Below are 24,513 nucleotides of genomic sequence, written 5' to 3'. Positions count from 1 at the left end.
AATGATCTTTGAAATGATTGCGACTGTTGCTCGTGTGATTTCTGGGCCAGGGGGCAATTGTCAATTCAAAAACTACTCCAAAAAGGTGGATTTTGCTCATGTGGTTTCTGCGTCAGGAGGCAATTTCAAATTAATAAACAAATAATCTTTGAAATGATCGACTGTCGCTCGTGTGATTTCTGCGCCAGGAAGCACTTTTAGATTCCAATTTTTTTTAAAAGGAATATTTTGGAATTCAGTGACAATAATTTTTGGTCATCAAATTTTGAAAAATCGAAAAAAACAATCTTAAAGTTAGGTACCCAATTGAGTCTTAGATATTTGTTCAAAAAAAAAAAAAAAAATGTCCATTCATTGACCTACCTATCTAAAAAATATTTTGTGAACAGTGTTAAGACTGGCTTCTTCTTCCTTTTTTTTCACATTATTTTTGTTCTTTTGAAGCTTTTTTGGCACAAATAAGTACCTACAATATTGATATGGCCACGTCATTCATTAATTCACCGAGCTATAATCCGTAGAATGAAATTTCACCACATAAGTACTTTTTTATCGACTTACCCACGGGCTTCTGGGCGTATGGGATGCCGTACCACGCGATCACTTTTTTGCCAGTAGCAGCGCTCAAAACCGCTCCCCTGGCTTTACCATTTTTCGTTTCCACCAATACCTCTTCGTCTTCTTTACTGCGATATACTTGTTTGGCGAATACCGGTTCGTCATCCCTGTATAAATACATTATACAAAGTGACTTCCTCAATAGCATCAACACAATCCCCTCCATTCTAAAAATGGTATGGTCTACGACTAAAAACCTTTTGAAATTTACATTTGATCTTCGGGTTCTTGGTTAGGTTCATCGTCGACCACCGTGTCCCAATAATCGTTGCCGAAGCGGGCAGAAGACTGTTTGGTTTCATCCTCGAAGTAAGGCGGTGGCCCTCTATGTTGATTTTCGGCTGAATTAACAAATACATCTTTGCATGTTAACATCCAGCATACCATAATCAACGAAAACTTGTAGGACATCATCACCTCCAACAAACCTGTAAGAAATACAGAAGAATACTCTTGTAATCTACGAGCTTCATCGTTCTCATTATTTCTAATAATAATAATTATTATTATTATTATTATGTAGGTAGGTAGAATTATAGAGAAACCGTACATCATAAAGAGAATAATGAAAAGGGTGTATTTGAAGTAACTGTACAATATGTTGAGATACTGTTCTAGTACCACCTTAATACAGGTACCTATAAAGAGTATTATATACACAATATGCATAATGATCTGCTTTGCTCATCCTTCAATATACGAAGAGTATGCATTTCATGCTTTACCATTGTACCAAACAATACCCTAGAAGCTTTGAGTTGTCAAGGGGCACGTCGCTAGACAGAGACACTCAGCACGAATATCTCTTCACCCTTCGTTAATTAAAATAAATGTTTCATTTTAATAGGTATATTATACCTATATTACGATTAATCATATCCAACTTTATGAGCATATTTGAAAATGAAAATAAAAAAAAATCAACCTAATTAAGAAGCATCACGCATCACGCCTATTTGTGTATCCATTATTACAAACACGTAAATCGAATGAAAAAAAATACACGAGGCTGAATTGGCTCGACGAATCGAGTTTAATTAATATCTATGTGAAAGTACTTAGGTACCTATCTAAACTTGAACGTGTTTCAGGTAGCTAGATCTTTGCTGCTTGAGATGAAATGTGAAATGTCATCTTGCTTGTGGCAATTTTGAAAGAATTTTTTCTGTGGTGCTTCAGATAAACTTTTTGGAGGAATTTCAGTAGAATGAGTAGGTAATGTTTTTATTAAAGGAATTTTTCGCGATCATTTCAACACTGGAATTTTTCAGTAGCAATTCAATATGAAATTTTTTCATAATTTTGAATCAATTTTTTTCATAGGTATATAGGTAGCAATTTTCCAAGCATTTTTATTCGATGATTTTTAGAATAAATTTATCGCTTTTCGGGGCGAATTTTTAGAACAATTTTTGCGAAATTGAATTTTAAAAAAAAAACAAAAATTAATCACACCACTATCATTCAAATATCCAAACCTGAAAAAAAAAACAGAACGAGAAAGATTCTCAAGGAGAGAAGATTTGAGCCCCCCCCCCCATTCGATGCACCAACCAGTGTCCCCTAACCGACCCACTCCGCGTCTGTGTACAAATTGAAGTTCTCATATTGGAACACTTTCTTGGTATCCTTAATTATTCAAATTAACGAAGAAAAGCAAACGTTATTATAGACGATAACTGCCACAAGATAATGATACAGTAAAGACGTGGTAGATACCTACTAATCTGACCAACGTCGTTGGTAAATTAATTGATGGAGAGTAATGTCCATAATAAAACCGCTCGTGTTGCATAATTTATACTAATTCGACTGTTGCGACTTTAATAAAAGTTTTCAGACTCGAGAAAGAAAACACTCGTATTTCAACTATCGAGAAAACAATCGAGTGTAGAGCTACCATTGTTTTTCAAGTACATATTTAACTCGTGAATAACGAACGCAACCTAGTATAGTACAAAGTTCGCAATAACACACATTGTAAAATGCACACGTTCATTGTGAAACACATTATAAAATACTCTCGAATGCAGAGAAGCAGGTACCTGCTACCATACCTGCCTTTAACCGAACGCGTCAGAAAAAAAAAAACAATCTTTTATAGTACCGGTGTACTTTCCGCGTATAGAATGGAAAAGAAAAATAATAATATTCTTCCGGGCTATATTTGTAAGTGGAAAAAAAATTACAAAATACAAAAAAAGAAACTCTATTAAAAATGGTTAGAAAAATTGAGAATTATAAAATACCGCTTTGTTAAAAGTTGAAAAAGCAACAGAGCTTCGTTAAAAAACCTTTGGCCGTGTAATTAAATTAAAATGGAAAAAAAACTCGATAAAAGTGGTATTAAAACGAAAAAATGAAAAAGAAGAAAATAGCTAGAAGCGCGCGGAATAAGTAACTCCTTACTTTTTCGTTCTTGTAATTACCGCGATAAAAAGTACTACTTGGAAAAGATTTTGATATTAAAAAGCTGTTTACTTCTTTCTTTCTCTTTACAATTTACTACGTCGAAGTTCAAAGAGAAATAAATTTAATTTATCGTTTCGATAACTTTATAAAAATTGAAAATACTATCTGTGAACGTACAATTTCGCTCGATGACTTTTTTGCGTGAAAGCGAAAGAAACAAGGAAAAAACAACTGTTTCTTTCTTTCTTTCTTTCTTTTACTTTTTCCCCTTCTTTTCGACTGCTTTCTTTTCGACGAAACAAAAAGTTTTTTCGGGTTTTCAAACGAGGCGAGAGAAAAATAAATAAAAATTCTTCCTCAATAAGTTTTTCTAGCTCATAATTGATGTCGTAGTTACGTCGTTTGTTTGTTTTTTTTCTCTTTTCAATTTATTGAATTCTACTTACCATGCAGTTACCTTCCTATATTGGTGTTGTTTTAAATCCACGGAGGTGAGGGTTACTACGAGTGACCCTACGATCCTTGTTTTGAAATTTGGAATTTTAAACTTATCAAAGTGTAAATCGGTTCGTTTTGAATAAATAATGTTATATAGGCAATTTGTATGAAATCAGTGACATACGATATGTGTAGGTAAGCCAACATTTTAATAAAGGTCAGTAGAAGTGTCTGAAGCCAAAAAAAAAACCAAACGAAAAAAAAATATTAAGATGAAAATCTTCTTCTCACGACAAAAATCATAAAGAAAAAAAACGGTCCACCTATATATATACCTAAGCAATAGATACTTGAAAATAATCTCATCGCATTATCATTTCCATACCAAGATGTTTTATTTTTATGCAAAAATCGCTGACGGAGAGAAAATTTTTACTCAGATGAATTTCTCAACTCTCGTAGCTTTAAATACCTTCTTATAAACTATTATTCATGAATTATTCACAACATCCGAAGCGAAGAAGACGGCCAAGTGGCGAAAGCAGGGTGAAGGAATAATTCAGACACGATCGATTTGGAAGAACTATAACTACGAATATAAACAACTGTGCGTAGATTATACCGTAGCAAGTGGTATATAATACACGATGTATTCTTTTTTGCGTTTCTGTGTATTTTTTGAGATAGAGAAAATGAACTTATATACGAGTAGTTCTCCACGATTTACAAGTTAGTTCGATCAAAAAAGTACTTTTTGGAACACCTTGTATCTACCGCAGGGTAGATATACAATGTAGCATCGAAGTAAATTCATTAGGCTGAGTAACGTCATATGGAATACGTAGGTATACGTTTATCGGATAGAATAGGTAAATTGCATTAATAAAAACATGTCAAGAGTGTCCTGCAGTAACAGTTACAACAAAAATCAATTTGCAATCAACCAAATGTCCGATGCAACCTTTTCGTCGCGTTCAACGATCCTACAATACAAAATAGGCTAATTGAAAATTCGCATAAATACGCAAATCGCGTTTGTAGACAACTACTTACACCCATCACGTCATCTTTTACCAAATTGAATAATGATTTCATAATATTATATTGCCGATGAACGGTCGTATTCGTCGTTGGGTTTTGGTTTATATAGGCGTCCTTCTGGCCTCTCCCATACATTAGGTCGAGCCGGGTCGCATTTTCATGATTCCATATCGAGGTGTAAATTGCAATTGATTTTATGGTTAGAAGACAGTGGAAATATGAATTAAATATGTGCTTTCAGAACGAAAAAAAAATATACCTATATGAGTTCCCCTCATAATAATGTCTCGTTTTGACGGTTTGGGTTGATTCAATACCATCATTTATAATTAAATGTTACAACGAAGGTGACACCTACATTTATATGTGTTAGTTCAAAAAAGTCACATTTTGTTGAAAAATCTAAAAAAAGGACTTTTTGACGATTACTTACTGGCAAAACAGTAATAATTTTTGCAAAGTTTTGCCAGAAATGTGAACTTGTATTTCACAATGTTTGGGCAATAAAGCAGGACTTATCAAAAATTTTCAACATGAAAATGAAATTTTATTTTTCAATTTTTGGCAAGAAAGCAATATTTTGACAATTTTGGCAAGAAAGAGAGCAATTTTTTAGAAAAAAAATGAGATTTTGGAATTTTTTGCAAAATTTTTTTTTCTGGTGTTTACTTATAATTGCAGGATTATTACACACGAGGGATAGAAGGGTTTAGATTTGGTTTATTTGGTTTATGTTTTCTAGCAGGGTTATAAATTTTTGGATTTCAGAAGGGTTATCTGGGATGGTCATTGAATTTGCGTCTATTTGGAGAGATAGTCTTGTCTGCTGTAATTTAGGACAGGTGAATAGTAAATGTTGGATGGATGTAGGTTCATTTTCACAGAATTGACAGGGGGGTTTTGGAATTTTTTGATAAGAGGTGGTTGTGTGTGATTTTAGAGTGGCCTATTCTTAGATGGGTTATAATTAATTTTTCTCTTCTGTTTAGGTGATCAAGGTTCTTTCCAGGGGTAGATTGTTTTTTTGTGTTGAAAGAGTTTGTTTGATGTCTGTGATGACCAGAAATTTTGCCATTTAGAGTGAGTAGGTATTTTGTTTAAAGAAGGATTTTATATTGTCAGGGGTGAAAATGGTAAAGGGAGGGGGGTTAGTGGCTGATTTTGCATATGTGTCAACAATTTCATTTCCTTCGATGCCGACATGACTAGGAGTATACATAAGGTGGATGGTGTGGTTTGAATTTTGGAGATCCATCTAGTAGAATTTTGTGAATATTTTGAACAATAGGGTGATCTGAAAAAATGTTTTGTATGGATATCAAGGAGCTAAGAGAGTCACTTTATATTAAAAAGTTTTTGTTTTCAAGCTGTGTGGTGGATATGTTCAAAAGACAATGGTGAATTGCAAGTACATATATATTGAAGAGACCTCATGAATTTTAAAATTGAAAATTTTTCCATTTATTGAGAAAACATATCCTGTATGTAGGTTAGAGATTTTGGAACTATCAGTAAAGCATAAATTGAATTCTGTGTAGTTTGATATGAGTTCAAGATAGTGCCCTATTGACAAAAATTGTGCGTACAACATGCTGAAATGCATGCTTTTTTGCATATCACATGCATGCGTGAATTTGGACTTTTTTCAAAAAATCGCATGCTATTCAGCCAGTGAATAGCATGCTTAAAAGTAAACCAAAAGTATGTACAAAAAGTGCGGAAATTTTAGCAGAAAAATTGCTCAAACTCACTGGCAATTACTATCTACTGATTAATTGTGAATTTTAAGACATTCTAATAGATAATTTTTTCAAAAAAGTTGAAAAAAAATTTAAAAATTTCCGGCGTGTGCGGGGATTGATCCCAGGTTCCTGCGATGTGCAGCCACCTAACTCACTCAGCCACCCTGCAGCTTAATAGAAAGGAGGTTATTTTTGCATAAATGTTATAAATTTTTGGATTTCAGAAGGGTTATCTGGGATGGTCATTGAATTTGCGTCTATTTGGAGAGATAGTCTTGTCTGCTGTAATTTAGGACAGGTGAATAGTAAATGTTGGATGGATGTAGGTTCATTTTCACAGAATTGACAGGGGGGTTTTGGAATTTTTTGATAAGAGGTGGTTGTGTGTGATTTTAGAGTGGCCTATTCTTAGATGGGTTATAATTAATTTTTCTCTTCTGTTTAGGTGATCAAGGTTCTTTCCAGGGGTAGATTGTTTTTTTGTGTTGAAAGAGTTTGTTTGATGTCTGTGATGACCAGAAATTTTGCCATTTAGAGTGAGTAGGTATTTTGTTTAAAGAAGGATTTTATATTGTCAGGGGTGAAAATGGTAAAGGGAGGGGGGTTAGTGGCTGATTTTGCATATGTGTCAACAATTTCATTTCCTTCGATGCCGACATGACTAGGAGTATACATAAGGTGGATGGTGTGGTTTGAATTTTGGAGATCCATCTAGTAGAATTTTGTGAATATTTTGAACAATAGGGTGATCTGAAAAAATGTTTTGTATGGATATCAAGGAGCTAAGAGAGTCACTTTATATTAAAAAGTTTTTGTTTTCAAGCTGTGTGGTGGATATGTTCAAAAGACAATGGTGAATTGCAAGTACATATATATTGAAGAGACCTCATGAATTTTAAAATTGAAAATTTTTCCATTTATTGAGAAAACATATCCTGTATGTAGGTTAGAGATTTTGGAACTATCAGTAAAGCATAAATTGAATTCTGTGTAGTTTGATATGAGTTCAAGATAGTGCCCTATTGACAAAAATTGTGCGTACAACATGCTGAAATGCATGCTTTTTTGCATATCACATGCATGCGTGAATTTGGACTTTTTTCAAAAAATCGCATGCTATTCAGCCAGTGAATAGCATGCTTAAAAGTAAACCAAAAGTATGTACAAAAAGTGCGGAAATTTTAGCAGAAAAATTGCTCAAACTCACTGGCAATTACTATCTACTGATTAATTGTGAATTTTAAGACATTCTAATAGATAATTTTTTCAAAAAAGTTGAAAAAAAATTTAAAAATTTCCGGCGTGTGCGGGGATTGATCCCAGGTTCCTGCGATGTGCAGCCACCTAACTCACTCAGCCACCCTGCAGCTTAATAGAAAGGAGGTTATTTTTGCATAAATGTTATAAATTTTTGGATTTCAGAAGGGTTATCTGGGATGGTCATTGAATTTGCGTCTATTTGGAGAGATAGTCTTGTCTGCTGTAATTTAGGACAGGTGAATAGTAAATGTTGGATGGATGTAGGTTCATTTTCACAGAATTGACAGGGGGGTTTTGGAATTTTTTGATAAGAGGTGGTTGTGTGTGATTTTAGAGTGGCCTATTCTTAGATGGGTTATAATTAATTTTTCTCTTCTGTTTAGGTGATCAAGGTTCTTTCCAGGGGTAGATTGTTTTTTTGTGTTGAAAGAGTTTGTTTGATGTCTGTGATGACCAGAAATTTTGCCATTTAGAGTGAGTAGGTATTTTGTTTAAAGAAGGATTTTATATTGTCAGGGGTGAAAATGGTAAAGGGAGGGGGGTTAGTGGCTGATTTTGCATATGTGTCAACAATTTCATTTCCTTCGATGCCGACATGACTAGGAGTATACATAAGGTGGATGGTGTGGTTTGAATTTTGGAGATCCATCTAGTAGAATTTTGTGAATATTTTGAACAATAGGGTGATCTGAAAAAATGTTTTGTATGGATATCAAGGAGCTAAGAGAGTCACTTTATATTAAAAAGTTTTTGTTTTCAAGCTGTGTGGTGGATATGTTCAAAAGACAATGGTGAATTGCAAGTACATATATATTGAAGAGACCTCATGAATTTTAAAATTGAAAATTTTTCCATTTATTGAGAAAACATATCCTGTATGTAGGTTAGAGATTTTGGAACTATCAGTAAAGCATAAATTGAATTCTGTGTAGTTTGATATGAGTTCAAGATAGTGCCCTATTGACAAAAATTGTGCGTACAACATGCTGAAATGCATGCTTTTTTGCATATCACATGCATGCGTGAATTTGGACTTTTTTCAAAAAATCGCATGCTATTCAGCCAGTGAATAGCATGCTTAAAAGTAAACCAAAAGTATGTACAAAAAGTGCGGAAATTTTAGCAGAAAAATTGCTCAAACTCACTGGCAATTACTATCTACTGATTAATTGTGAATTTTAAGACATTCTAATAGATAATTTTTTCAAAAAAGTTGAAAAAAAATTTAAAAATTTCCGGCGTGTGCGGGGATTGATCCCAGGTTCCTGCGATGTGCAGCCACCTAACTCACTCAGCCACCCTGCAGCTTAATAGAAAGGAGGTTATTTTTGCATAAATGTTATCAATTTTTGGACTCAGAAAAATTTTTACTCACTGGTGCATTTTAGAAAATACTTGGTTGCTAGATTGCTTCTGTTTAGCATGCAAAAACGTACATTTTTAACGCGATAATGCACGCTTTTACACCAATCCAAAATCATGCACTATTATGCATGCTTTTCAGCATAATTTTGTCAATAGGGTGGCTTTTGATTTCTAATGGGGAATGGTTTCTTTTTGGATAATTTCTCAGTTGAAAATCAATTAGTAAGGGTTTGGGTTTTAATAGCCAAGGAGGGTGTGTTATGGGTTTTTGGATGATATTTTTGAGATCAATTTCAAGGTTTTTTATTTCAGAGATGAACTTAGCAAGTGGGTTGTCATTTTGTTGAAAATGATGTAAGCTGAATATTGAGATAAGATTTTGGAGGGAATGTGATGGATCAGCTGAGGCTGATGTAATGAATTTATTTGTTACTAGTGATTTTCTGAAATTTGAGGGTAGTTCTGCAGCTTCACAGTAGATACTATCAATGGATGAGGAGTAAAGAGCTCCAATGCAAATCCGTAAAGATGAATTTTGAACAGTTTTCAAGGTATTGGCTGTTTTATTGGAAATTTTTGTAAAGCATGGACTACCATAGTCAATTTTGCTGTGTATGAGAGATTTATATAGATGGATTAATAATTTACAGGAAAGGTTATATTTAGGATTTTAAATTATTTTTAATAAATTGATACGTTTTAAGAGTTCTGATTTTATATTTAGAAAATGGGGGGGGGGGGTCCAAGTCAGTTTTTTATCAAACGTAAGTCCCAGAAATTTGGTAGAAGATTTGAACTCCAAGGAGCGACCTTTAAATGTTAGAGTAGGTTTTGGGTTACTTTGATTTTTTCTGGAAAAAAGTACCTACACAATGTGTTTTAGATTCTAAAAAACTTAAACCATTTGTTTCAGCCCATTTTTCAATTTGATTTAGAGTTTTCTGAATTATTTCTACAATAAGGTTGATGTTTTTAAATCCAAGAGAGATGTTTAAATCATTTGCAAAAATTCTCAAAGAGAGTGGTTTAGTTATAACATCACAAATGTCATCAATTTGTATCAGAAACAAGATTGTACTAAGAACAGAACCTTGAGGAACTCCATTTTCAATTTTAAAGGATTTTGAGTAAGTGTTATCTAGGCGAACTCTGTAAGAACGATTTGTTAGAAAGTTTTGAATAAAGTATGCCAAGTGTCCACAAATTCCAAAGGAGTGTAATTTTCTGAAAATTTTGTAGCGCCGAGCTTTATCAAATGCTTTTTCAAGGTTAAAGAACACTGAAAGTACATTATTCTTTATTTTCAAAAGCAGTGTTAATTTCATTTTGTAGGCTAAAAAAGTGGTCCAGTGTAGATCTTTTTTTTCTAAATCCACTTTGAAAGGAACTGAGAGAGTTTGTGCTACGTATGAACAATTTAGTCTTTTGATAACCATTTTTTCTAAGATTTTGCAAGGGACTGATGTTAAGGAAATGGGTCTATAACTAGAAGGAAGATGAGGATTTTTACCTGGTTTTAGGATGGGAATGATAATAGCACTTTTCCATGTTTGAGGAAATGAATTCGTAGTCCAAATTTTGTTATATAAGTTCAATAGGTCATTTTTTCCATTTTCATGCAAATATTTCAACATGTGAGGGTGAATGTCATCAGGCCCTGGAGATTAGTCTTTTATGTTGTGATTTGAGCAGTATAGTAATAAAATTCTTGCATAGAAAAAGGATTGACAATTTATACCTAATGATTTTTGACAAAAAAATAAAACTGTACGTTTTACATATTTCATCAAGAAAGTGAGACTTTAAAACAACTTTTGGGAAAAAATGGGACTTTTTGGATTTTTTTGCAAAAATTACAATTTTTAATAATTTTTGACAAAAAAAAATGAAACTTTTCAGCATATTTTTATCGAAAAAAACGAGACTTTTTGGCAATTTTTGACATTTTTTTCGGTAAAAAAGCGAGATTTTTCAGAATTTTAGTGAGTGAGAAAAAACTTTAAACTGCAGCTGATTTTCTTCAAAAATGAAAAATCCAAACTGCAACATCCAAAATCAAAAAGAAAAAATTCCGAGAAAAAAATTGAAAATGCTGAAATACCAATTTCAAAATAATTTTGGTTTCATAAAATGTGTTTGACCCCGAAAGTTTTATTCGTCAAAAAAAATCTTTAGGAAGGGATATAGAAAGCGAGATTATTTAAAACGAGATGAGTTCGTAAAAAAGGATAAGATTAAATTTTTTCAAAAATCCACGTATACATGGATTGTATGTACGTATAATCTGTGTGATGTGGTTACGTTCACACGATGCATACCTACAAAAAGCAAAAATTTGACCATAAACTGCAATACATTTGCTTCTTGCCTTCTTCAACTCGGTATTTATCGTGATTTCCAAAATAACAACGACGGACATATAATAGAATAATTCAATGGGATTCAGTCATTCGTGCTCTGACGTCATTCAAAGTTCACTCTACTTTTCATTGCGACCCAGTTTCCGTTCTCTAATTTCGAAACATATATTCTGACACCCGGATCCCGAAAGCTTTAATTTTCAAATAACATACGCCCGGTGTACACTATATCTACCATGATGGTAACATACCATATATTTATGTATTCTTTTCGACGAAAACTTTTCCCTCTTTTTTTTTGCCGTCGATGTTTGAAAAATTGCGCCAAGTTTGGCTGGACTAGTGAAAAAAAAAGAATTAAATTCCACTCGTCGAAATCCGCGTTAGATAGCCTAGTAACTTTGTAGTATATTTTGAAAATACATCGAGCTTTTTCATTCGATATTTTTTTTTCAAATGCAACCGGCAACGTAAACCACGTATATAACCTCGCTGAAAAAAAACCTTATCATTCTCATATTGTAATAGAGTTGGTAGCATATATAGTTACCTACTTTTTCAATAATGTATTGCCATGTATGTATACTACTTAAGCATAAATAAATATCTGCATTCTATATTTTTTTGTTAGGTACCCTCCCGAGTTGTTACGATATTTCATTTTTTTTGACACAAAAAATACGCTTATATAACACGTTTCAACATCTACACCTACCTACCCAATGCCCATATTACCATGCTACACTTTGAGCAGAAATATTTCGATATATCTTAAGGACGAGCAAAGAGCATCGATACGAGACGAATAAACGAAATGAATTTATTTGGCCGGCAGTAAAGCTATATAGGTAAGGTACATTCGCTATACCTTACGAGTATATAGTACTTGCCATCTACTCGTAGTTCGATTATCTTTATAGAATGAGTTTGCAAACTACCATTCTCTTCTTGATGGTTTTATTGTACGAGCAGTTCGCAGGTACATTATGATAATTCCCCTCGTGGACGGTCACGAAGAAGTAGTTTCATTAATGTTGCATCGTTTGCCGAAAAGAACAAACTTGGGATATTTTTTAAAAACAGGGTCATCTATCAAACGATGTTTAATTTATGAAGTTGCCGCACTCGAGGGAATTTTTTACTCGAAAGCGCCAAGAATAACGAAGTTATAGGTGATACTTTTGACAAAATTAGATGTTGTAGAGATAGTTTAGATGGTGAAGAAAAAAAAGTGTACACGCGCCAATTTCATCCTGTGGGAATATCACATCTAGGTATAGTACGACGAGTATTATACGAGTATATGAAATGTTGCTGCATTCGCTATAGCTACCGTATATACCTTTAGAAATAGGTACGTAACTACCATATCCATCTAGTTGAAATGTGCCATCGTGTATGGGTACAGCATAGGTGAGGGCTGAACACACGAGACGATGCAATCCGCAAAATTTGACATTGAATCGTATTATTTATTTAGCCCAACGCGAAACTATAACTTCATAAAAGCGTCAAACTAACGAGTAAATGTTGAAATGATTTATAAATGTGGCTTTTCAAGTTTCGTTTCGGCTTTCTCATCGTGTAACCGCATAGGTAAGTAGTGCAAAATTTATACCTCGAATGATCGGTTTGAACTTTGATGATGATAGAGGAAAACAATACCTATACGTTTCAGGAGGAAAACCAGGTTTTTTCATCATTTGTACGAAATTTGCAAAGGGTAAAAAGAGCCATTTTATTAGTGTTTTTTGAATCTTACACCTTCAAGAAGAAAATTTTCAAGAAGTTCAGATCAAAGGGGAAACCCTAACAAGAGTTTATAGGTGGTGTTAAATTTCATTTTGAGTATTTTTATTGTATTTTTTTGAAAATTAGAGACTCCAGAACAGCTGAAAACCATTATTAATCGACTTGAGACGTCAAAAATAGGGTAAAAACCGAATTTCAGTTTTTTTCTTCAACTTTTTAGCAAACTGAATTTTTCATTAAAAAAATAAATCTCTGAAAAAATAGTATTTGAGCTGGCACGAATCGATCTTAAAAATATCATGTGCCCATGCAAATTTAACGAAAGAGTCGCAGAGATGGCAAATCCGAGTTCACAAGTACTTTGGACCATATTTAATGGCATTTTTCGGACACCGGAGAATCAAAAAATATTCTGGAGGCTCCAGAACAACTCGAAACCATCACCAATCAGGTCAGGGGGTTTAAAATGAGGTATACCTACCTTGGTATAAACAAAATTCAAACTTTTATAAAGTAAATTTGATAAAAAATTTTGATTTTTTTTTTCATGGGGAATATTTGAAATTTAAAAAATTTGTAAAAAAAAATGAACGGATTTCAATAGCTGAAATTAGCAGGGAGGGTATATTTTGGGTTTGTCTTCCGATTTCTCTTTGTCAGGCCTGAAGATTTGTGTGTCGGTTGAGATACCTTCTTTGTACCTAAATACATACCTACCTACATATTTTGCATTTTCAATAATAAATATAAACAGACAGAGAGAGAAGTGGGGGGGGGGGGTTAAAAATCACGAAATTTCCAACATGACTTGTCTAATACAAATTTCAAAAAAAAAATAAATAAAGTCTATCCTACAATTTTTCTAATCAAATTGGCATTGACCAGTAAAAGTGACGCGTCTTCGAATTTCACAAAAAAAAGTCACTTAATGTGAATAAGGAATTTCTGGATGGCTTAAAAGCGGTTATTTTTCTGTTGAGGAGAGCTGAAATAAAATAATTATTTTCATATATTTTGGTTTTAAAAAAAAATCATAAAAAAGTTGAAAATTTGCGATGATATAAGTTTTTTTTCAGTTTTTGGAAATTTGACAAAAATAAAACTCAACCACTTGAAATTTTGGTTACAAGATTTTTCGGGTATGCTTTTTCGAAATAGCTTACAAGGGAACCTTTCGAGATGTCCGCACCTCTGATCAGAATTGAACCAGAGTTTCGGAAAAAGAAATGTCTGAAATCCTCATAACCAAAATTTCTGCAGCCCAAATTGATTTTTTTGATTTTTGACGACTTTTTAAAAATTTAAAATTATAACCATCTAAGCATGCTGATTTACTTGTAGTAGGTAAGAACGATGAAAATTAGTCCTGAAACTAATATCAACTTCCTATTATAGAACCAAATTTCAGCATTTTGAGGCATTCTGGAGCCTCCAGCACGATTTTCGATCTTTCCAGAAACTAGAAAGAGTGAAAATTAATTTGGACAGATATACTTGAAAATTTGAACTGCGACTCATTCTCGACATTTCTATTGGATTGGTTAAAAAAAATGCACTCGAGGAACCCACCTGGAAGTTGGCTCAAATGTAGATAAACTATAGTTAAAGTGATCGAGATTGAGCCACAACTTGATTTATAGCTTTATAAATCAATTTCCACGCCTCTTGAAGAAATTGACATTTCTGGAGAAGTTGAAAATCGTACTAGAGGCTCCAAAACGTCTCGAAATTATGAAATTTGGGTTCGAGGGATTGGAATTGTTCACAAGATTTAGTCATCCAAATATCAAAAATCTCCCTACAAACGGAATTTTTTTGATTTTTTTGAATTTATTTCTATTAAATTATCTCATGCTGGCCAAAAAAAAACGCATTCGAGGTGTAGGCACTAAGGTACGCCTGGAAATCAACCCAAATGTGGATAAACTTACTGAATTGATCAAGAATAAGTCACAAGTCGATTTTCAGCTGCCCAAATTAATTTCCACACTTTCTGAAGAAATTTTAAAATTCTGGAGAAGTCGAATAAAATCGCTCTGGAGGCTCATGAACGCTTCAAAATTATGAAATTCGAATTTCAGAGGTATTGTTTCAGACAAGCAAATTTAAAATTTTCCCTGTGAACCGAAAAGTTGATTTTTTAATCTTCTCCTTAGGTATATACGTAAATAAAGTATATTATGGTCATAAAAATTCACTTGAAAATCAGTTGAAATGTAGATAAACCGTCTAAATACATGTCGAGGATCAGCCAAAACTCAATTTTTAGTTGCCTAAGTTGATTTTCACGCATTCTGGAGATTTCGAAAATCGTGCTGGGGCTCTAGAATGTCAAAAAATGGTGAAATTTGGTTCGTGGAAATTTGATATCAGTTTCAGCACTAATTTCTATTATTTTACTAAATAAATAAGACGTATATATTTTTGTTTGTTTGTTTGTTTATATTTTTTCCAAAAAAAATCAACACAAATTATCAATTTTGAATTTTCAAAAATTTACCAAAAATCGAAAATTCAATTTGGGCAGCTAAAATTTTGGTTATGGAAATTTCAGACCACGCTCTTTTCGAAAATCCTGATCTCGCTTAATTTTTTAAAAGTGACAATAGTTACCAAAATGTTGGAACCACTGCAGTATTCCAAAATATTCTCACAGTTCAAAATTTTGTCTTAATCAGTGCGAAATGTTTGAATAATTTTTTTTTTTAACACGGATTGACCCAACAATAAGCGAACTACAGATTCTCCAACGCTCATAGAACTTTAAAAGTGGTTTTGGATTTTGAAGTTTATGGCTTAGGTTGATGTAATCTTTTGGATGAAACCATTTTCCCTAAAACAGGTTGTGTAGGGGCTAAAGTAAAAGAACCACGATATTTACATAATATATTTTTTGGAAATTCTCTGACCTTGTGGAACTATGACTTCCCTCCAGCGATACCACCGGAGCCGAAATTTTTTCTGAATGACTTTTAACTCAAAATGAAGGTCTTTACTGAATTCGTTCAAAATCCTACGATTTTTCTTGAGATCTAGCCCACTAAGTAACTATGCTTTTACTATTACATACTAGACCTTTTTAGCCAAATTTTTGTAAAAAATGATGGCTATTGCGGTAGGCCCAACTTTGGATAAAAAGGTTGGGGGTCAAAAATTTTGATAGTTCTCGACGTTTTGAGCTCAAACTAGACGATTCCCAGGGTGTGAGATTTTATATATTTATATATTTATATTATATTTATAAGTTTCAGCACTTTTCAGCACAATGGGGATTTTTACATTTTATGACCTGGAATCTGCTCTAATTAATCAAATCAACTCAAACATAGGAAATGGGGTTCTTTTAGGACCTAGAATTGACTCCCGCAGTTTGAAAGGTCAAAGTTGAAAGTTACAGAAAGGTCATTTTTTTGGAGGGGCATAATATGACCCCAAATTGATGAAAATCGTCCAAAATCATACCATTGGCCAGTACCCCCATTGTGATCAACATATCCAAATTTCAGCTTCCTAGGTCATTCCCACCCCATTCAAGGTAAGAAAAACCACATTTGACCCCAATTTTTGACCCCCTCACCCCTAAAATTGACCTAGAAGGTCCAAATTTTCAGAATACAATGGGAGGGTGCTCCATGAGTGATAATTGCAGATTTCAACCTTCCAACCCTATTTGACCTCTCTCGAGGGTCAAAAAGTGGATTTTCGGTCTATTTTATGTGTTTTTCAATTCTTCAGACAGCCTACAGCCCCACCAAATTGACCTAGGGGGTCCAAATTCTCACAGTACAATGGGAAGATGTACCCAAAGTACCTTTTGCATGTTTCAAGCTTCCAACCCCATTTTTTCAGAAAGGTCATTTTTTTGGAGGGGCATAATATGACCCCAAATTGATGAAAAGGGTCCAAAATCATACTATTGGTCATTACTCCTATTGTGATCAACATATCCAAATTTCAGCTTCCTAGATCATCCCCACTCTGATTAAGGTGGGAAAAACCACATTTGACCCCAGTTTTTGACCCCTTCACCCCTAAAATTGATCTAGAAGGTCCAAATTCTCAGCATACAATAGGAGGGTGCCCCATGAGTGATTATTGCAGGTTTCAACCTTCCAACCCTATTTGACCTCTCTCCAGGGTCAAACAAGTGAATTTTTTTTGCTATTTTACATGTTTTTAAATTTTTCAGGCAGCCTGTAGCCCCTCCAAATTGACCTAGAGGGTCAAAATTTTCACAGTATATTGGGAGGATGTATCCGAAGTGCCTTTTGTAGTTTTCAACCTTCCAACCCTATTTGACCTCTCTCCAGGGTCAAAAAAGTCAATTTTTTTGCTATTTTACGTGTTTTTCAATTTTTCAGACAGCCTGTAGCTCCTCCAAAATGACCTAGAAGGTCCAAATTTTCACAGTACAATGGGAGGGTGTACCCGAAGTGCCTTTTGCATGTTTCAACCTTCCAACCCTATCTGTCCCCTTTCGAGGGTCAAATGTGTTTTTCGACTTTTAGGGAAGCCTACAGCACCTCCAAATAGACCTAGAGGGTTCAAATTTTCACAGTACAATGGAAGGATGTACCCGAAGACCCTTTTGCCAGTTTCAACCTTCCAACCCCATTTGACCTGTTTCAGGGTGAAGACAGGTTTGTTACCATTCTTTTTGTATGAAGAAGAAGAGAGTTGGGTGAAGCCTAAGGGGGTGCAGGGGAGACTTCGTTCCCCCATGTAGGCAAAGCACAGGAGCGAAGCGAGGGTGCGAGTAGTTCAAGCGACGATCAGAACATGAAAAAAAGTCATCCGCAGTTGGTAGGTACTCGTACTTGGGTGAATCCCAAGAGGGGGGTCCGGGGGGCCAATACAGGCGAACCGAGGGTGCGAGTAGTTCAAGAAAAGCGCAGAACACGAAAAAAAGACATCCGCAAAAGGTAATTGCGCAAAGCCCAAGGGGGGTGCAGGGTGGACAAAGTCCCCCCAAACACAGGCGAAGCACAGGAGCGAAGCGAGGGTGCGAGTAGTTCAAGAGCCCTCAATGTTTCTGGCACAAAAATTTGGCTCTTACGTAGCGGCAGACTGCTACGACTTTTTTTGCTTTTAGGACGTTATTAGACTAATTTTAATGGACCAAAAAATATTACCATTTATTCGCATCGATTCTATCTCATCCAGAAAAATAGCTACAGTGCGTGTTTTTCTTTCGACGTAAAAAAATTGATAAATTCGGCAGATTCGAGCTTCATGTATGAAGCCCGAAGCAAAATAATCGCGAGTAGATTTTCATTTTTATTTTCACATTTTTCTCGACGTTCGATGAGATAAGAGCCACGCATCCAAGGAGCGAGTTGGATACACATACGTATTTTTGTTAGACAGCGTGCATGTACGTACGTACGTAATATTTTTATATACGATGCGTACGCAGGTTTTGCGAAAATTTTCGTCGCAAAAGAGAGGAAATTGAAATATAACACGTCTTTGCTTATTTTGAGAAAACTTTACGCGCGCTTATGAGAATGAGAAAGGTGTGAAAGCTATACGGCGAGCTTCAAGTTTTAACTCGACAAAAAGATATTTGCGTTAAACTTGAAAAGTTTTTCTTTTCAAACCGTTTATAAATACTAATCGAACGTTCGCTGTTCGCCGTTCGGTCGTTTCGCACTCGACGTCTTTATTTCTCGCTTTTTGATACGATGTACTCGTTCTCGTACACAAACGTAGCAGCAAGAAGGAAAAAACAGATGAGTTGCATGTGCTGCGCATTTCAAAGCCTTTGAGTATATAAGCAAACGCCGATTTCCTGAGTGATTCGTTATTGAGAACTATACGATAAGTATAAAGAACGAGAAAATTCGGATTACTGCCCTTTAGCCCGTGTATCTATTTAACCAGATCTAATTACCTAACTCCAACATGCATGAAACGAAGAAAAATTTTGTTCGAATATTCAACGCAAACCAACTCGTATTTATTTTAATTCAACTCGCACAACCGAGATTTTTTTACATAAAATTACCGACCTAGCTCGTCGGAAGGTAGGTACCTTTAGAGCTCGGCCAGTTAAAATTTATCCGCGAAAACTTCTCTTCAAGTTTCGGTCTACGGGTTAAACTTTCGCCTCTCTCTGTGTGTCTGTGTGCAGATATTAAGTACCTACCTATATTGTTACAAGCATCGAGTAGCTGATGGAACATAAGAACGAAAGGCGACGAGAAAAGAAATCGAACGAAATTTTCACACAATACGATAAATTAAATGGAAAAAGCGTGCGGCAACATTGGGGTGCGGAAATTGGGAAAATATAGGGAATCGGAGCGATGTACTTTGGAAACCTTCCCCTTCACCTTTTCTTTTTTTCTTTTTTTTCTTTCCTAATTCACGGTTAAACACGCTGGCATAGTAAAGCCAAAAACAAGTTTACTGCAGTAATTATTCGCGAATTCCCTTCCACACCTTATCGCGGTGCGTGATGTTTTTTACTCGGTTGACGTCATCGGTGTCCTCTTTCTTCCTTAATTCAGCGCCCGCCGCATTTTATTGCCCATTACGACTGCGAGCGGTACAGGCGTGTCTTGCTTCGAAAAACACGTAAACCTCGCAGAAACTTTACGACTCGAGATATTTTCTTTTCGGTATCAAGTTTATTCGTAATCCGAGGAGACGAGTTTTTCAATTTTTTTTTTCTCTCTCTCCTTTTCTCATATTTTCAAGGACCGTACGGCTCTCATAACCTTTTTTGACGACCGTAAATAAAACCGAATGTACGATTTTTACGACATGGCAAAACCCGCGACCATCGTTTTGCTCCAGCTACTATACCAGAGCTGCGCGAAATTTTATTTGTAATTTTTATTAATCGCAGTTTTCTCTCACCTTGACTTTATTTTCCTTTATTAGCGAAAAATTCTCACCACCGGTCTGTGTACCTCGTACCCTATATTTGAATTTGATTACGCAACCATCGTTCAGCCACCCTACATATTAGGGTATGAGCATTGACCCTGATGTACGAGTTGGATATCCCCAATACCTAATTGCACATATTTTAGTGCTTAGGTACATACCTACAAATTTTCCTTAATCCATTTATTGGCCTTTTTCAAAACACATTTCAAACTAATAAAGCTATTTTTAACACGTACCTATACACGTCACCGCATCGTTGGACATGTCGTTAACTAGTTAGTCGATCGCTTCGCTGCAGTCTTCCTTTCTCCCTTGTTCATTTTTTTCTTCAACATACCTACCCATACCAGTAATGTTTCGAGCCAGCTTATATGAAGCGCAATTACGAAATTACACCCTTTTTTCTCTATTTAAAAATGTTTTATAGAAACGTCTGTCTTTCAAACCGATACTTCCTGACAGCGAACGCAATAATGTTAATGAAATTGCCTACTTCGACTGCCTAAAATGATTACACCTTCTATTATCAATGCTCGTAAATTTCAGGTAAATTTACACACAATTTATTGTTATTTTTACTAGATACTCTGTAATATCGAATTATAAGGGAGTCGAAGTACTTTTTCATATACCTTTGAAAATTATTCCTTCGATGTCTGCGTTGACACCATTAATGATGTTGGATGGTAGATATCATACATAGGTATGTAAAAACTTTGGAGGATTTTGACGAAATGCAGTATAAACACCTTCATTTAGAGTTGGCGAGAAAATCATTCAGAAAATTTCTTAGCTCTGCAAGTGCCCTCCATTGATTCTCAAAGAAGAGATATTTTCGAAAAAATCCTGCTTTTTTGGCATTAGGTCTCACCTCACCTGCTTTGGGAAACACTGACTCGTTCCAGAAGACAATACGTACTTATTTGAGATTCTTCGTCAATCTAGTCAATTCCCATCAAAATCCGAGACCATTTCTATGGTTTCATTAAGCGATTAAAAATTTTAAAACAGCTAATTTTAGGATAAATTCGTATTTTGAAAATAGGTATACGTATTTTATTTTTGGCATTACCTGCATATCGCACCTCGGGAGTAATAAGGTTACATCTAAAAAAAAATTGATTTTGACGTTTTTGCATTTTTGGGGTCTGTATGACCCCCCTCAACCAAAAATAACAACTCGAGTTGGGTACATTTCCTAGATCTTGTAAAAAACCCCAAATGGCCTAACTCAAAATCCCAACAACATTGCAAAAGTTGTTTGGAGTTATAAGCCGGTACATCTCAAAAAACTCAGCCTTTTTTTTATAAATTTTTGAAAACTTCGGTCTTCGCATCGCCCAGACCTGTTTGTTTTTATTTTTCAAAATCAAACCTTCAAAAAATCGATTATTCATACTCAAAAAATGTTTAAATCAAAAAAATGAACTCTCCACAATTAAAACGTAAACGTTTTTTAATTCTGGAAACTCACATTTTCAAAAGCGGTCTGTTTGATATTCTTTTTTCGAAGTTGAAATTATTTCTAAAAAACCACCATTCCAATTCTAAAATTTTGAGAACAAAAAATCAAACTTCTCTTTTGAAAAAACATTGGTTTTTCACCTATCAAAATTACGAATTTTTGGAAGATTTCACTCTCAGTTCGTTCGGGCCTGTTTGATTTTCTTTTTCGATGCTGGAACTCCTAAAAAGTAACCATCATTCATTATACTAAAATTTTGAAACCAAAAAAATCAAACTCCTCACATTAAAAAAAAAACAAAGTTCCTTCACCTGGGTCGTTCCACGTAAATTGGACCAAGTTGGTGATATAATAAAAATCAGTGTTGCCACTTTTTTTCGTACAAAAGATTAGCTCAAAAAGTTTCAAAACGTAGTTTTCATATCGTTCCGACTCTCAAAAATTCTGAAAAAAAAATATATTATGGACAACTGTTCATGCTGAATAACATATTAAAAAATTGGGATGGTAACTTGTCGCAAAGTCGATTTAAAAAATTTCAAGTATGCAAAAAAATGCTATTTTTTGATTTAAAATTTGAAAAAAAATTTTGATACTCAAGTGAAGTTGACCCATTTGGCCCCTATTTTTACGTATCTGTTGAAAAAGTTGAAAAAACACCTGCACTCGGTGGTAACTCCTCACAAAAAAATCAAAATACAAAAAGATTCAAAAAATGAACAAATTTTTATTTTTTTGTTGTGAGTGTAATTTTTATCAAATTTTGCATGAAATACGCCAGAAAGAGGTCAAAATAAGACAACTGAATTTTAAACTTTTTCTGATGATTGAAATTGAAATAGTATATTACACAACGAGGGCCGAAAAAGTGATTTTGGACGAGGGTGAGGTTTGTGACCTGAACGAAGTGAGGGGAACAACTCACACGAGTTCAAAATCACTTTTTCTCCGAGTTTAGTGAAGTAATTTTTCCTGAACGAGGGTGGAAAGTACTTATTTTTACATCCGAGCGATTCTCGCGAGGTTAAAAAAGTAGTACTTTTCAGCCCTAGATAGGAAAATTGAATTTTTTCGAATTTTGATTTTTTGTGAGGAGTTCATTTCATCGAGTAAAAGGGGTTTTTTCAACTTTTTCGACTGATACGTAAAAATAGGGGTCAAATGGGTCAACTTCACTTATCAAAACTTTTTTTCAAGGTTTAAATCAAAAAATAGAATTTTTTCGCAAACTTAAATTTTTTTAAAATCAACTTTACAAATTTACTGGATAAATTTCAAAAACCTCACTCTGATCAACACGTTTTTCAAGCTGAAATTCAGCATGAAAATGTCTGAAATGTGCCTACTATTGAAATTTTTATACATATGAGCCCGTTGGGAAGTTTGTGATTTTTGTCCCCTACTTATGAGTCATTCATCACCCCCCCCCCAAGGAGGAAATCCTGGATACGGGCTTGATTATGAGATGAAAACAAGCGAACCTGTGTCCAATAAAGTGAATGAAGCTCTGAGGGTGTTTGGTTCAAACATGAAGCAATGGTTGAGTTTTTGACAAATAGTCACCTCTACCTTCATCTCACAATGATCACATATGTACATACCGTTGGAAAGCTGATAAAATTCTCTATCGATCGAGTATTAAACAACTTCTGTAATGTAACGTCCTTCTGAAGCGCGACACAAAGTAGGAGACAGAAAATTCAAAAATTGCTTTCGCATGGACCGAGCACCCAAACCTTTGTTCACTTTATTGGACACAGGTTCGTTTGTTTTCATCTCACAATGATCACAAACATACCGTTGGAAAGCTTATGAAATTCTCTATCCATTAAGTGTACAACGGACTTCTGTAACTTTTCTCTGGAGCGTGCAACAAAGTAGGAGGGGTTACTTTTTGATCAAATTTTGTATAATGGTATATAAAGGGGGACAGGCGGGGGCGGAGTGAGGAATGTAATCGATGAAATGGACCATTAAATATATTCCCATGACCAAAGAAGTACATATTTACAGAATTTCAGTTCCATAAGTGGGTTTTTCGTCGACTCCACATTTTAGGGGTCTGCCCCCTGAGGGGGTGGGAGGTATGCGATGATTCCGACACTTTTAGAGGAACATATCGATCAATATTGAACAGTAACTGGCTTAATATTTCAATTCTGATGGAATTTTGACCAGTATATATTTTTTTGCAATTAGGGGTTGATGGGGGCGCGTAAAGGGGAGAGTCGTCATTTTTCGCGTTACGTAATGCTTTCAATAAATTTTTGTTACCAGTTTCAAGAAGAATTAGCATTTAGCTCACCGTTTTTCCGCCATGTTTTGTCATTAAAGCGGCAATTTTGCGCGTTTTTCAGGTTTTAAGGTGCCACAGGGGGTAGAGGGGGGAGGGAACCAAAAAATGGACCACCAAAATTATTTGTACACTTTACTTAGTATATTTTCACAAAATTACATTTCCGAGTCTCAACGTCTTCCAGATCCACAATTTAGGGGGCTGAGCCCCACGCAAGGGGGAGAGGGGGACGATGGTTTCAATGGTGAAAATAGAAAGTGCTGATCAATATCTAACAGCAGACACCATAATATTGGATTTCTAATTAAAACTCTATCCACAGGAAAATTTTCAAAATTGTAAGCCCCACCCCCCTCTAAGGAGGGGGGAGCCCGAGTGGCTCCCGGTCTTAAAAACTTTATTTTGGTTCAAAAATTCATCATACCAAAATTCACGCTTCTTTCATCAAATGCAGTTTTTTTTCATTTGCCACTCCACTAATTGGTCATCCCTTCAGAAAGTCTTTCCACAGGAAACATTTCAAAAAAATCTTCGAACCCCCCTACCACTTCTTGGTCTAATTGACGTGGAATGACCTTCCTATTAAAATATGAATTTCAGAAAGCATGCCCTCAAGTTCATTCGGGCTTGTTTAATTTTCTTCTTCGAGGCTGGAATTTCTGAGAAATCATCGTTCAAATTCTAAAATTTTCAAACCAAAAAAATCAAACTTCTCATTTAAAAAAAATTGGCTTTTTACTTATCAAAATTGATAGGTACTTTTCTCATAATTATCACCAGACAGATTTTCGGTTGCCCAACCCCCAACAGAACTTTCAATTTCGTTCGTAAGGTGATGAAATTCGCACTCTCACCAATTCCGATTTC

General features: G+C 34.8%; 1 protein-coding gene across 2 annotated transcripts in view; it reads right to left on the bottom strand.

Annotated features, from left to right (window-relative positions):
• Positions 1-24,513, bottom strand: part of LOC135833978 (acetylcholinesterase-like) — a 93,639-nt gene that overhangs the window by 28,348 nt on the left and 40,778 nt on the right. For both annotated transcript variants that reach the window (XM_065347807.1, XM_065347808.1), the window contains 2 exons: positions 830-1,046; positions 562-725 (listed from right to left, as the gene is read on the bottom strand). In XM_065347807.1, the coding sequence (XP_065203879.1) occupies positions 562-725; positions 830-1,032 (367 nt within the window). In that variant the 5' untranslated portion in view covers positions 1,033-1,046. The remainder of the gene's footprint in view (positions 1-561; positions 726-829; positions 1,047-24,513) is intronic.

Source organism: Planococcus citri, chromosome 2 (assembly GCF_950023065.1).
Source record: "Planococcus citri chromosome 2, ihPlaCitr1.1, whole genome shotgun sequence".
NCBI classification, from domain to species: domain Eukaryota; kingdom Metazoa; phylum Arthropoda; class Insecta; order Hemiptera; family Pseudococcidae; genus Planococcus; species Planococcus citri.
The sequence above is the reverse complement of the archived record's forward strand: the minus strand, read 5'-3'. Positions and strand labels throughout refer to the sequence as shown.